Source organism: Moschus berezovskii, chromosome 3 (assembly GCF_049115385.1).
Source record: "Moschus berezovskii isolate FMDL1 chromosome 3, NW_MosBer_1.0, whole genome shotgun sequence".
In the NCBI taxonomy this organism is placed as follows: Eukaryota; Metazoa; Chordata; class Mammalia; order Artiodactyla; family Moschidae; genus Moschus; species Moschus berezovskii.
This window is the reverse complement of record NC_142462.1, coordinates 90,467,019-90,481,052: the sequence shown is the minus strand read 5'-3', so window position 1 is coordinate 90,481,052 and position 14,034 is coordinate 90,467,019. Positions and strand designations below refer to the sequence as shown.

Sequence of the window (14,034 nt, the reverse complement as noted above, 5' to 3'; positions counted from 1 at the left end):
GTCAGTGATACATCTAACCATCTCATCCACTGCTGCCTCCTTCTCCTTTTGCCTTCAGTTTTTCCCAGCATCAGGATCTTTTCCTATGAGTCGGCTCTTCACATCAGGTGGCCAAAGTGTTGGGGCTGCAGCTTCAGCATCAGTCCTTCCAGTGAATATTCAGGATTGATTTCCTTTTTTTCTATTTATTCTTTAGTCAGTTTCAGTAGTTTATATCTTTTTAGGAGTTTGTCCGTTTCATCTAGGTTATCAAAATTGTCAGTGTATAATTTTTCATTTTATTTCCATATAATACTGTTTATTTCTGCAAGTTGTTAGTGACGTCCTTCTTTCATTCCTGATGTTAGTAATTTGAATAGTCTCCTTTCTTCTTGGATGATTCAGCTAAAAGTTCATCAGTTTTACTGATCTTTTCAAAAAGCCAACTGTTTGTTTTGTTGATTTTCTCTATTGGGATTCTATTCTGCATTTCATTAGTTTTGTTCTAATGTGTATTATTTCCTTCCTTTTGCTTGCTTTAGTTCAGTTTGCTCTTCTTTTTCTGATATCTTAAAGTAGAAAACTAGGTAACTGATTTGAGCTCTTTCTTCTTTTCTTATATTTGCATTTACAATTCTAAATTTCCTTCGAATACTGCTTTAGCTGCATCCATAAATACTGGTATGTTGTGCCTTTATTTTCATTCATTTTGAAGTATTTTCTAATTTCTTATATGATTTCCTCTGTTACTGGTGTTTTGGGAGTACATTGTTTACTGTCCACATAGTTTTGAGTTTCTCATATATGCCTGTTATTTACTCTAAATTCATTTCATTGTGATCTGAGAACATATTTTGTATGAACTCACTCAAAGAAAATTTATATTAGCTTGTCTTACGGTCTAGGATATGGTCTGTCCTAGAGAATGTTCCATGTGCACTTGAGAATGTGCATTTTATATCTATTAGATATACTTGGTTTATAGTGTTGTTTAAATTTTTTATTTCTCTTTCCAATCCTCTGTCTAGTTGCATTGTTCACTATTCATATTTCAGTTTTGACATCCCTACTAGTGTTCCTGAAAGGTTTATTTCTCTCTTCCGATCTGTCACTTTCGCTTTTTGTATTTTGGTGGTTCAATTTTTGGATGCATGTGTGCTTTTGTTATACTTCCTCATGCATTGATCCTTTTTTTGTTATAAAATCTCTCTGCTTTTCTCTGGTAGCTTTCTTTTTGTTTCTTTTAAGTCCATTTAGTCTGATATTCATATAGTCACTCCAACATTCTTATGTGTGCTGTTTGCGTGATATATTCATTCCCATGCTTTTATTTTTGGCCTGCTCATATCTTTGAATCTAAAAAGTGTCAGAAAGTTTCTTTACTTAAAAACAAAACTCTTTTTAAAAAAATTTGATTATAATTGCTTTACAATGTTGTTTTAGTTTCTGCTGTACAACAGTGTGAATCAGCTGTATGTATACATATATCCCCTCCTTCTCGAACCTCTCTCCCCTCCATCCCACCACCCTAGGTCTTCACAAAGAGCAAGCTTCTTTAAATTAGTATTTCATTAAATTTATTTGGCACAAATTGTCATTTTTTCAACAGTGGCAATTTTGTTTCTAATATATGGATGACAATGTTTATTTAATGGTTAAACATCTCACTATTATGCTGGATAATGTAATGATGTTTTTAGAATATTAGGTATAGTCTCTGCTTTTCAGGAAATTTAAAATATAATATAAAGGATTTATTTTATTTGTTCCTATTTGTCTGAGAAGTATGGCAGAGAAAATGTGATTATATTGATATTATAGAGAGAAAGCAGGTGATGTCTATAAACTTAAGTTTGAACTCACCTCTCACTTTTAATATATTAAAGTCTTAAATCCAAATGATGGTATTAATTTTAAATTTATGGATTCATGCCATTACAAGTTTTGCCAGTAATAATAGAAGATTCCAGAAATTTCTAATTTTTGTAGCACTATCTTCCTTGAAATTGTGTTGAAAAGCAGGGGATAAAAAATTGTTGTTTATTCACTAAGTTGTGTCTGACTCTTTTGCAACCCCATAGACTGTAGCCCATCAGGCTCCTCTGTCCATGGGATTTCCCAGGCAAGAATACTGGAGTGGGTTGCCATTTAGTCTCACTTACTTGCTTTTGACCTATTCAGCTCTCTTGTAAGATGATTAGCATAGATTGTGTATAGACTTCAGGAAAGGAAAATTTAGCTACTGAAAATGACTGAACAACAGCTGGAATTAATGAATAAGGAGGTGAATGCATGAATGTGTCAACCAGGTGAACTGTGAAATGTAGGTTTTATAGGCATTATGTGCAATGAAAGACTTTGCATAATTCAAAGTAGTGAAAAATAGAAACTGATTCAACAATGATTAATAATAATGTTGATGAAAAATTTGATAGCTAATTTTTATGGGTACTTCTTGTTTGCTTTGTTGTTGTTCAGTCACTCAATCATGTCCAACTCTTTGTGAACCCATGGACTGCAGCACGCTAGGCTTCCCTGTCCTTCACCATCTCCCAGCGTTTGCTCAAACTCCTGTCCATTGAGTCAGTGATGCCATCCAACCATCTCATCCTCTGTCGTCCCCTTCTCCTCCTGCCTTCAATCTTTCCCAGCATCAGGGTCCTTTCTAATGAGTCAGGTCTTTGCATCAGGTGGTCAAAGTACTGGAGCTTCAGCATCAGTCCTTCCAATGAATATTCAGGATTGATTTCCTTTAGGATTGACTGGTTTGATCTCCTTGCAGTCCAAGGGACTCTCAAGAGTCTTCTCCAACATCACAGCTCAAGAACATCAATTTTTTGGCATTCAGCCTTCTTTATGGACCAGCATTTACATCCATGGACTGAATAGTCCATGGGGTCTCAAAGGGTCGGATACAACTGAACCACTTTCACTTTTCTCACACTCATACATGACTACTGGAAAAACCATAGCTTTGACTAGATGGACCTTTGTTGGCAAAGTAGTGTCTGCTTTTTAATATGCTGTCTAGGGCTTCCCTGTTAGCTCAGCTGGTAAAGAAACCACCTGCAATTCAGGAGACCTGGGTTTGATTGTGTTGGGAAGATCCCCTGGAGAGGGGAATAGCTACCCACTCCAGTATTCTGGCCTGGAGAATTCCCTGGACTGTATAGTCCATGGGGTAGCAAAGAGTCGGACATGACTGAGCAACTTTCACTTTCATGATTATTATAGCTTTTCTTCCAAGGAGCAAGTGTCTTTTGCCTGGTACTATTCTGATATCTTTACATATGGGTCAAAGATTGGATTGTCAACTAAGACTGACATAAATTGAAGATGTTAATTAGTATTAAAACTTTACTTAAATATTTTGTCATTGTGAGTGCTTCTCTCAATGTCTAGAAGCTCCTTCTGCTTCTCCTGTGCCTTTTGATTGCTTGAATCCTTGAAATTATAAGTAATACATTTACAGTATATTTATCATATTTCTCAACCCACCCTCTACCAACCAAACTAAACAGAACCAAATGTAATAAAATATTTTTAAAAACATGTCTGAATCTTAACATATTTTACGGTGGGAAGTTTTTATTTTGTTTGGTTTTGTTTAGTTTGGTTGGTAGGGGGTTGGTTGAGAAATATGATAAATATACAGTAAATATAAATACATTCTTGCCACGAACAGATATCCACAATAGCAGTTTGTTGTATTTCTTTTGTGTGTATGTGCACATGATATACAGTTCTTTCTTTTATTTGACCTTAGAATATCTGTAAACTTATATGATGGTTTTAATTTTCAATTTGTGTTTTCCTTAACCCAACCCTCAAATCAGGATGGAGATCCAGTTCGTCCAGGAGTGGCCATGACTGATCTTGCCACTGGCCTTTATGCCTATGGAGCCATTATGACTGGATTGATACAAAGATATAAAACCGGAAAAGGACTGTTCATTGATTGTAACCTACTGTCATCCCAGGTACCAATCCAAATAACATTTCAGATAATGGAGTAAAAACATGTATCTGTGTTACACGTTTTCATATCAAATCCTGTGGTCTTGTGCAAAAACAAAAAACAAAACAAGAGGAACTGCTTCTCCCCCCGCCAAAAAAACCAACAACAGCAAAAGCTGTTCTGTTTTTGTGTCCTTATGTTGTAATATTAAAATAAGTGGACCACAAAAATTTTGTTATAATGTAGATATTGCTGTTGAACCAGAATTCTAAAGACTGTATTTATTAGGTCTGTTATTATTTTTGAGACAGAAATGCAGTTGTCATCTTTTTTATGCCATAGACCATTTGGGTAGTCTGGTGAAATCTATAGACCTTTCCTCAGAATTATGTTTTTGACTGCATAGAATGAGATATTTAGAATTACAAAGGAAGCCAGTTATATAGAAATACAGTTATTTCAATGTAAAAGCCAAATTGTGTTATAATAGTACATATGATTTTTCATTAATACATTAAAATAGAATATCTATTAGAGGATTCAATAACCATTGCAATTTTAAAGTAGTGACTGAAGTAACTATAATATGATAAGAAAATGTGCTTAATATTTACTGGTAATCAAGTCATACTTAGGCACTGCTCATACTCCTGTGGTTTGTTGCTCGTGTTCATAATGGAATAAAATGCTAAATTTACCAACAAAGGTTTATATAGTCAAAGCTGTGGTTTTTCCAATTCTCATGTATGGATGTGAAAGCTGGACTCCAAAGAAGGCTGAGCACTGAAGAACTGATGCTTTTGATTGTGGTGTTGGAGAAGACCCTTGAGAGTCCCTTGCACTGCAAGGAGGCCAAGCCAGTCAATCCTAAAGGAAATCAATCCTGAATATTCATTGGAAGAACTGATGCTGAAGCTGAAGCTCCAACATTTTGGCCACCTGATGCAAAGACCTGACCCATTAGAAAAGACCCTGATGCTGGGAAAGAGTGAAGGCAGGAGGAGAAGGGGATGACAGAGGATAAGTTAGTTGGGTGGCATCACTGACTCAATGGACATGAGTTTGAGCAAGCTCCAGGAGATGGTGAAGGACAGGAAAGCCTGGTGTGCTGCAGTCCACGGGGTCACAAAGAGTTGGACATGACTGAGTGATTGAACAACAACAACATACTCCTGTGGTTTGTTGTTTACATTCATAATGGAATAAAAAGCTAAATTTAGTTTAGAGGTTAATGAAAATAAAGGTATAATTTTTTTCCATTCAAGTTAATTACTTCCCCAAATTCTTTCTATAAGCTCCAGATTAAGAGCACTTGGTTTGTATTGATGTCAGTTACGTTATGCCAAGTGCTAAGCACTAAGCAGGTAGAATAAAAGGGTTATTTAATGCACTCTCAAATTGACATTTTGCCTACTTTTCACTGGATGAGACCTAGATGTTGTACCATATGTGGAGGTTGCTTCTGAATAATTTTTCAGGGAGAGGAAAAAAAATCAAATATCTAATCTGTGCAAGGAGACATTTTAGTGAGGGAAAAAATACTTCATAGAAACCTCAGTTGGGAATTTCAGATTTAAATGGCATACATGGGAAAATAGTAAACTTGGAACTCTCCTTTGGAGACTTTTTGTTTTCTTTTAGACAAAATTACGGTGGTATATATAGGCAAGAAACATTAATATGGTTGAAGATAAATACTATTAATGGGTTTTCATTACTAACTTTGAGTTACAGTCAGAGTTTTAATGGTTATATAAAAGGGTGAAAGAACTCTCTCCAAATAAATGATCTATCTCCTTAACAGAGAGGCAGAGGTTAGGTATGGAATGAAGTTGAAAGTCTTTTCTTCCCTCCCTTAATTTTATAACTGCAAGGAACCTGAAATAGGTTAAGTCACTGCATAAAAGTTGCACACCCAGTAAATATGGAATCCATGAAGGTTTCATGGGTTTGTGACCTATGAAGTCACAGAAGGCACTGGGCTTAATTTAAATGCTCTGCTTTCACTGCCTTGAAATTCTTAATAATATTTAAAATTGGAATATAATTGCTTCATAATGTTTTGTTAGTTTCTGCTATACAACAAAGTGAATCAGCTATATGTGTGTGTGTATATCCTCTCCCTCTTCAGGCTCCCCCCGCCAACCCCCAACTTAGGTCATCACAAAACACTGAGCTGAGCTCCCTGTGCTAGACAGCATCTTCCCACTAGCTATCTGTAATAGCTTTTGAATGAGAGGCCCTACAGTTTTCATTTTGCCTCAGTACTCACAAATTATGCAGCCAGTTCTGTATTTGAGGTTCTACTTAGGTCTCCTGATCTCTACCTGGACTGCTTTTCTTATAGTATGTCAATTCTTAACTTGGGGAAAAAAATTTCTTGTGGAGTATTATAGAGTTTAATCTCTTCTGACACCTAACACAGTGATTCACAATCTGGAGGTGTGCGCTTCCCTGGGGGTGGGAATGGAGGTGGGAGAAGTCACTGGTGGGGCTGTTTCAAAGTGAGAGTACAGTAAGTACAGACTCACATGTACTTAGAGTGTGTGTCTAAATTTGTTCTTTGCGTTGCTCCTTGAGGCTGTAAGTTCCATGTGTGCAGGAATAATGTTCATTTTTATTTATGTTTGTGGCCTCCTCAAAGCCCAAGTATTTGTCAAATAGCAGGTCTACCAATCTTTGGAGATAAGTCAGAGAACCACTGTTACAAATGGATATGCCTCATATCCCTTAGATTTGCTAGGGAAAATTAGAAAAAAGTAGTGAATGATTGACTTAGGATAAGTACTTGATAAACAACTAATGATGAAATGATTTGCCTTTGGCAAACACAGTAGCTATTGTGCTACAGGTAACCCAGTCAAATGTTGCTAAAATCACTAGTGTATTTAAGACTAAGTGACGCAGCAGCAGCAGCAGCAGCTATCTTTTTATAATTGACATAGAACATTATATTAGTTTCAGTGTAAACATAATGATCTGGTATTTGTATATATTGTGAAGAGGTCATCATAATAAGTCTAGTTAGCTTCCATCACTATATAAAGTTACAAATATATTTTTCTTGTGATAACTTTTAAGATATACTCTTTTAGCAACTTTCAAATGTGCAATATAGAGTTACAATGCTGTGACTTTATATCTCCTTAACTTTTAAATTTTATTATTGCGAGTTTATGCCTTTTGACCCCCTTAACCCATTTTGCACACCCCTTGTCCCTCACTTCAACCATCGATCTATATATATGAGCTTGGTATTTTTTTAAAATAAAAATTAACAAAAATTTAGATTCCACATATAAATGAGATTCATTGATGGACACTTATTTTGTTTTCATATCTTGGCCAATGTCATTAACTACCCTTTAACAATAAAAATCTATTATGCCTTATTTTAGGGCTTTGCACTTGCACACCTACTATTTTATTGAACCCTTATAATCATCATTTGAGGGAGATAGGTAGATGAGGAATTTCTACTTTCATTTCACTTATAAGAAAAGTGAGGCTAAGAGAGGTCGACCTGTTTGAGCAGCTGAGTCACAGCAAGACCTCTGGTTTCTGACATCCTGACTGGTTCTCTTTTCCCTGCTTAATGAAGGAAGAGCTTTGGTGTTGAGAGACAGGCAAGCTTCAGCTTTCCTTTGGTGAAGCTAAAGAAGAGAAGGCAAATTGAGTAAGAGGCAGGGGAAGCAGAAGAACACTCGGTAATAAGGAAACAAATAGTGAGACTGCCCCTACTTCCCCAAAGCCTGCCAAGAGCGGCAGTAAGACAGTGCAATCAAGTAGGCCCTTCTGGATCAATATCTAATCATGTTTAGATCCTGTGAGTGAAAACTGTCATGGAATTTAATGTTATGGATAAGTGCTTTTGTTGAAATATGAGAATTTTCAGAAAAATAGCATTTAGAGTCATGGGATGATGGGATTTTTTTCTTTCAGCTCTAGTTAACTGAACAGTCACTGTGTCCCAGCCTCTGTGCTCCAGAGGTTGGAGTGGAAGGCAATGCTGCTGTTCAGGGTTTACTAGAGAGGCAACCGAGTTGGATGGAAAAGTTGGAGGTATAGATAGTTCTCTGTGGTGCCCTGACAGGGTTACAGAATATGGTTGAACCTTATATGTCATGCTTCAGAATTTGGATTTTAACTTTTTAAGACTTCTGTTTCTCTATCTATAAATTCTGTCAGGTCTTTTCAACCAATGACCATGTTTCCTTGAATCCTTGCTGCTGTTGCCACTTCAGAATAAACTCTGAGCTGTGAGCAGCATCAGAGTTTCTGAAGGCGGTGACGTACAGGTAATAATTTATGCTGAAGCCTTCCTGAAGTGTAGTGCAGTGGGTGATAAGAGCCTGTTCATTCTCTGAACCCACTACAGGCTAAACTCTTTTTTTTTTTTTTTGATGCTGTGCCTCTACCCTAATTCTTTGGCTCTGGACTCTCTCTTTTCTTCTGATAAGGGCTTCTTCTTCTGACTTTCAGTTCAGTTCAGTTCAGTTCAGTCGCTCAGTCGTGTCCGACTCTCCGCGACCCCATGAATCACAGCACGCCAGGCCTCCCTGTCCATCACCAACTCCCGGAGTACACTCAAACTCATGTCCACAGAGTCGGTGATGCCATCCAGCCATCTCATTCTCCGTCGTCCCCTTCTCCTCCCGCCCCCAACCTTTCCCAGCATCAGAGTCTTTTCCAGTGAGTCAACTCGTCTCATGAGGTGGCCAAAGTATTGGAGTTTCAGCTTTAGCATCAGTCCCTCCAATGAACATCCAGGATTGATCTCCTTTAGAATGGACTGGTTGAATCTCCTTGCAGTATAAGGGACTCTCAAGAGTCTTCTCCAACACCACAGTTCAAAAGCATCGATTCTTCGGCGATCAGCTTTCTTCACAGTCCAACTCTCACATCCATACATGACCAGGGGAAAAACCATTGCCTTGACTAGACGGACCTTGGTCGGCAAAGTAATGTCTCTGCTTTTTAATATACTATCAAGGTTGGTCATAACTTTCCTTCCAAGGAGCAAGCGTCTTTTAATTTCATGGCTGCAATCGGCATCTCTTTTCTCTTTTTTTTCTTGTCTTTCTTCACTTTCCTGCTTTCATTCTGTGCTCTCAGCCTTTCTCCTTTTCCCTCCCTTTTTCTCCTTTCCCCTCCCTTTTTCTCCATCCTTCATTGTGTGGCACTAAAGTTGCTAGCAGTTGTCAGGACTTCCCTGGTGGTTCAGTGGTTAAGACCTTGCCTTAGAAGGTAGGGGGTGCAGGTTGGACCCTGGTTGGGGAGCTAAGATTCCACGTATCTCATGGCCAAAAAAGCAAAACATAAAACAGAAGCACCATTGTAATAAGTTCAATAAAGTCTTTAAAAATGGTCCGTATCTTTTAAAAATAAGTTGTTAGCAGTTCTGTTTCCAGATCTTACATCCTTCCACTGTACTACTCAGGAAAATTTCAGAATCTTTCATTAGTTCCCATGGAACAAAAAAGAAGTGCCCTTGCCTAGAAGTCCTAGAACACGAGACGGTGACTGTTAAGTGACTGAGTTAAGTGAATATTCCTGAACCAATTAATGAGACCTGAAAGATAAAGAATCCTAATTGACTTAAGCCATTTCTGGTACAATGGATGGGGTTAACTCTACCCAAACCATACTGCTGTGACTGGGGAGAGGTGATTTCCTTAAAGAACAGTGGGGTTATTTTTTGACCAGAGGAAGAGGAAAAGGATGATGGGCAGTTAAGTTCAGTCACTCAGTCGTGTCCGACCCCATGAATCGCAGCATTCCAGGCCTCTCTGTCCATCACCAACTCGTGGAGTTCACACAAATTCATGTGCATCAGGTCGGTGATGCCATCCAGCCATCTCATCCTCTGTTGTCCCCTTCTCCTCCTGCCCCCAATCCCTCCCGGCATCAGGGTCTTTTCCAATGAGTCAACTCCTTGCATGAGGTGGCCAGAGTATTGGAGTTTCAGCCTCAGCATCAGTCCTTCCAATGAACACCCAGGACTGATCTCCTTTAGAATGGACTGGTTGGATCTCCTTGCAGTCCAAGGGACTCTTCAACACCACAGTTCAAAAGCATCAATTCTTCGGCGATCAGACTTTTTCACAGTCCAACTCTCACATCCATACATGACCACGGGAAAGACCATATCCTTGACTAGACGGACCCTGGTTGGCAAAGTAATGTCTCTGCTTTTTAATATGCTGTCTAGGTTGGTCATAACTTTCCTTCCAAGGAGTAAGCGTCTTTTAATTTCATGTATGCAATCACCATCTGCAGTGATTTTGGAGCCCCGAAAGTAAAGTCTGACACTGTTTCCACTGCTTCCCCATCTATTTCCCATGAAGTGATGGGACCAGATGCCATGATCTTAGTTTTCTAACCCCATGAACAGTATGAAAAGGCAAAATGATAGGGTACTGAAAGAGGAACTCCCCAGCTCGGTAGGTGCCCAATATGCTACAGGAGATCAGTGGAGAAATAACTCCAGAAAGAATGAAGGGATGGAGCCAAAGCAAAAACAATACCCAGTTGTGGATGTGACTGGTGATAGAAGCAAGGTCCGATGCAGTAAAGAGCAATATTGCATAGGAACCTGGAATGTTAGGTCCATGAATCAAGGCAAATTGGAAGTGGTCAAACAGGAGATGGCAAGAGTAAACGTCGACATTCTAGGAATCAGTGAACTAAAATGGACTGGAATGGGTGAATTTAACTCAGATGACCATTATGTCTACTACTGTGGGCAGGAATCCCTTAGAAGAAATGGAGTAGCCATCATGGTCAACAAAAGAGTCCGAAATGCAGTACTTGGATGCAATCTCAAAAACGACAGAATGATCTTTGTTTGTTTCCAAGGCAAACCAGTATCACGGTAATCCAAGCCTATGCCCCAACCAGTAACTCTGAAGAAGCTGAAGTTGAACAGTTCTATGAAGACCTACAAGACATTTTAGAACGAACACCCAAAAAAGATGTCCTTTTCATTATAGGGGACTGGAATGCAAAAGTAGGATGATGGGCAGCTCATCAAAAACTATTCACCATGCTAACATACTGGGTTGTTTTGAGGTTCTAGTGCAACAAAGGATATGAAAAATTCTTTGTATATTAAAAAGTATTTTTCTGATGAGTAATATTAATTTTATTAGGCTATTGAAAAAGTATTTCCAGTGTTAAAAATATGCTGAGATTAAAAACATGGCTATTGACATTATTTTATCATAATTATTATATCTTTTCATAATAGAGAAATCTTGACTAACTTCATTTAGTCTTTCAATTTAAGATAACAATGATTTATTTTTGATCCCAAAACCAAACCACAAAATGATTAAAATCTGCTTTATAAATGGGAAGTGCTAGTTCTAGAAACTTTTCAAAGTAACATAATAGGAAAGCACATTTAAAAAAAATTATTCATTTTCTTTTTATATAAATGTTCACTGTCATTAAGCAGATAACATTTGAACTTAATTTCAGCTGCCTGAAAAATGACTGCCATTTCATGCAGTGGTAAAAAACATAGTTTTCTACTCATTTTGATTACATTGCATAGGATGACAAAATAACATTCAATATCAGTTGCTAAAAATGATATTTTCTACCGCTCTCTAAAAGTGATCTAATGTACAATGGACAAATTACACTTGATTTGAATGGTAGCTAATAATTAACTCACAGATGATTGCCTTAACCACAACAAAACCATTTCACTGTAGAGACATGACAGTTGCCGGGATGTGGTTTGTAGTGGGCACCAATTTTTTTGTAGTTTCAAGGCTGTAAACTTTTAACCCGTGTCATAAAATTCTTTGATTTTTTTTTTTTTTTTAGTTTTAATGTGATTTAAAGTTGTCAACTGAAGATTGTCTAATGCCAGCATCTAGACAGTATTCTTTAGATGATATTGGTAAATAACAAGGAAGTGGGTTTGGATGTGGTTCCAATTATTCTGTTGCTCTTATTCTTCTGTTGTGGCTTAGAGAAATATCTTTTGGAAGTTTTAATATCCTTCCTGTACTTAATTGCAACCAGGCTCCCCTAATTACTACTACAATGAGTTTGTTTTTTTTATCACCAAACTTCTGTAATTATTTTCACATATAGAATGTTTTGGCATTTTTGCTTCACTTTTTCATCCTTGTTTGTATATTGTTCATATTCTGTTATTCATTCACTAAGTCACGTCTGACTTTTTGCGACCCCATGGACCACAGCACTCCAGGCTTCCTTGTCCTTCACTATCTCCCAGAGTTTGCTCAAACTCATGTCCATTGAATCAGTGATGCCATCTAACCATCTCATTCTCTGTTGTCCCCTTCTCCTCTTGCCTTCAGTCTTTCCCAGCATCCGGATCTTTTCCAATGAGTTAGCTCCTCTATCAGGTGGCCACAGTATTGGAGCTTCAGTTCCAGCATCAGCCCTTCCAATGAATATTCAGGGTTGATTTCCTTTAGGATTGACTAGTTTAATCTCCTTGCTGTCAAAGGGACTCTTAAGACTCTTCTCCAGCACCATAATTTGAAAGTATCAGTTCTGCAGCACTCAGCTTTCTTCTTGGTCCAACTCTCACATCCGTATATGGTGACTGGAAAAACCGTAGCTTTTACTATATGGACCTTTGTTGGAAAAGCGATGTCTCTGCTTTTGAATACGCTGTCTAGGCTTATCATAGCTTTTCTTCCAAGGAGCAAGAATCTTTTAATCTCGTGGCTGCCGTCACCGTCCGCAGTGACTTTGGAGCCCAAGAAAATAAAATCTACTACTATTCCCACTTTTTCCTGATCTATTTGCCATGAAGAGATGGGACAAGATGCCATAATCTTAGTTTTTTGAATGTTGAGTTTTAAGCCAGCTGTTTCACTCTCCTCTTTTACCCTCATCAAGAGGCTCTTTAGTTCCTCTTCATTTCTGCTATTAGAGAGTTATCATCTGCCTATATGAGGTTGTTGATATTTTTCCTGGCAGTCTTGATTCCAGCTTGTGATTTATCCAGCCCAGCATTTCACTTGATGTACTCTGCATATGAGTTAAATAAGCAGGGTGACAATATACAGCCTTGATGTACTCCTTTCCCAATGTGGAACCAGTCCATTGTTCGATGTCTGATTCTAACTGTTGCTTGTCCTGCATACAAGTTTCTCAGGAGGCAGATAAGGTGGTATGGTATTCCCATCTCTGTAAGATTTCCATGGTTTGTTGTGAACCACACAGTCAAAGGCTTTAGCTTAGTCAATGAAGCAAAAGTAGATGATTTTTTGAAATTCCCTTGCTTTTTCTGTGATCCAACAGATGTTGGCAGTTTGATCACTAGTTCTTCTGCCTTTTCTTTTTTCTTTTTTTAATTTTTATTGGAGGCTAATTATTTTACAGTATTATATTGGTTGGTTTTGCCATAAATTGACATAAATCTGCCCCGGATGTACATGAGTTCCCCCTCCCAAACCCCCCTCCCACCTCCCTCCTCCCCTTATCCTCCCTCTGGGTCATCCCTGCATACCAGCCCCAATCTTCTGCCTTTTTAAAATCTAGCTTGTACATCTGGAAATTCTTGGTTCATGTTCTGCTGAAGCCTGACTTGGAGAATTTTGAGCATTACTTTGCTATCATGTGAAATGAACGCAATTATGTGGTAGTTTGAACATTCTTTGGCATTGCCTTTCTTTGGTATTGGAATAAAAGCTGGCCTTTTCCAGTCCTGTGGTCACTGCTGAGTTTTCCAAATGTGCTGGCATATTGAGTGCAGTACTCTAACAGCATCATTTTTTAAGATGTTCATATTTAAGATAGATAAAATTTTAACTCTCCTTATTGTAGCACATTTTTATGGGTAAACTTTTGAATTCAAACAAGCATAATAATCTGAAATTCATCTTTTTGTACCTCTAGATACACTTGTATTTCTACTTTTCCTATTTAATCTATATCTTTAAATTTTTTTATTGAGGTATATTTTACATATCATAAAATTCATCCTATATTAAGGGTGACCATTTAATAATTTTAGTAGATTTAGTGAGTTATGCAACTATCACCACAAATCACATTTGGAATAAATAAACTATAGTCACCTCTGGTCTGGGTGTTACCCATCC

The 14,034-nt window shown here is 37.7% G+C and overlaps 1 protein-coding gene across 2 annotated transcripts in view; it reads left to right on the top strand.

Moving 5' to 3' along the window:
* SUGCT (succinyl-CoA:glutarate-CoA transferase) overlaps positions 1-14,034 on the top strand; it is a 791,249-nt gene that overhangs the window by 124,143 nt on the left and 653,072 nt on the right. For both annotated transcript variants that reach the window (XM_055421153.2, XM_055421151.2), the window contains one exon: positions 3,816-3,959. In XM_055421153.2, coding sequence (XP_055277128.2) covers positions 3,816-3,959 — 144 coding nt within the window. The remainder of the gene's footprint in view (positions 1-3,815; positions 3,960-14,034) is intronic.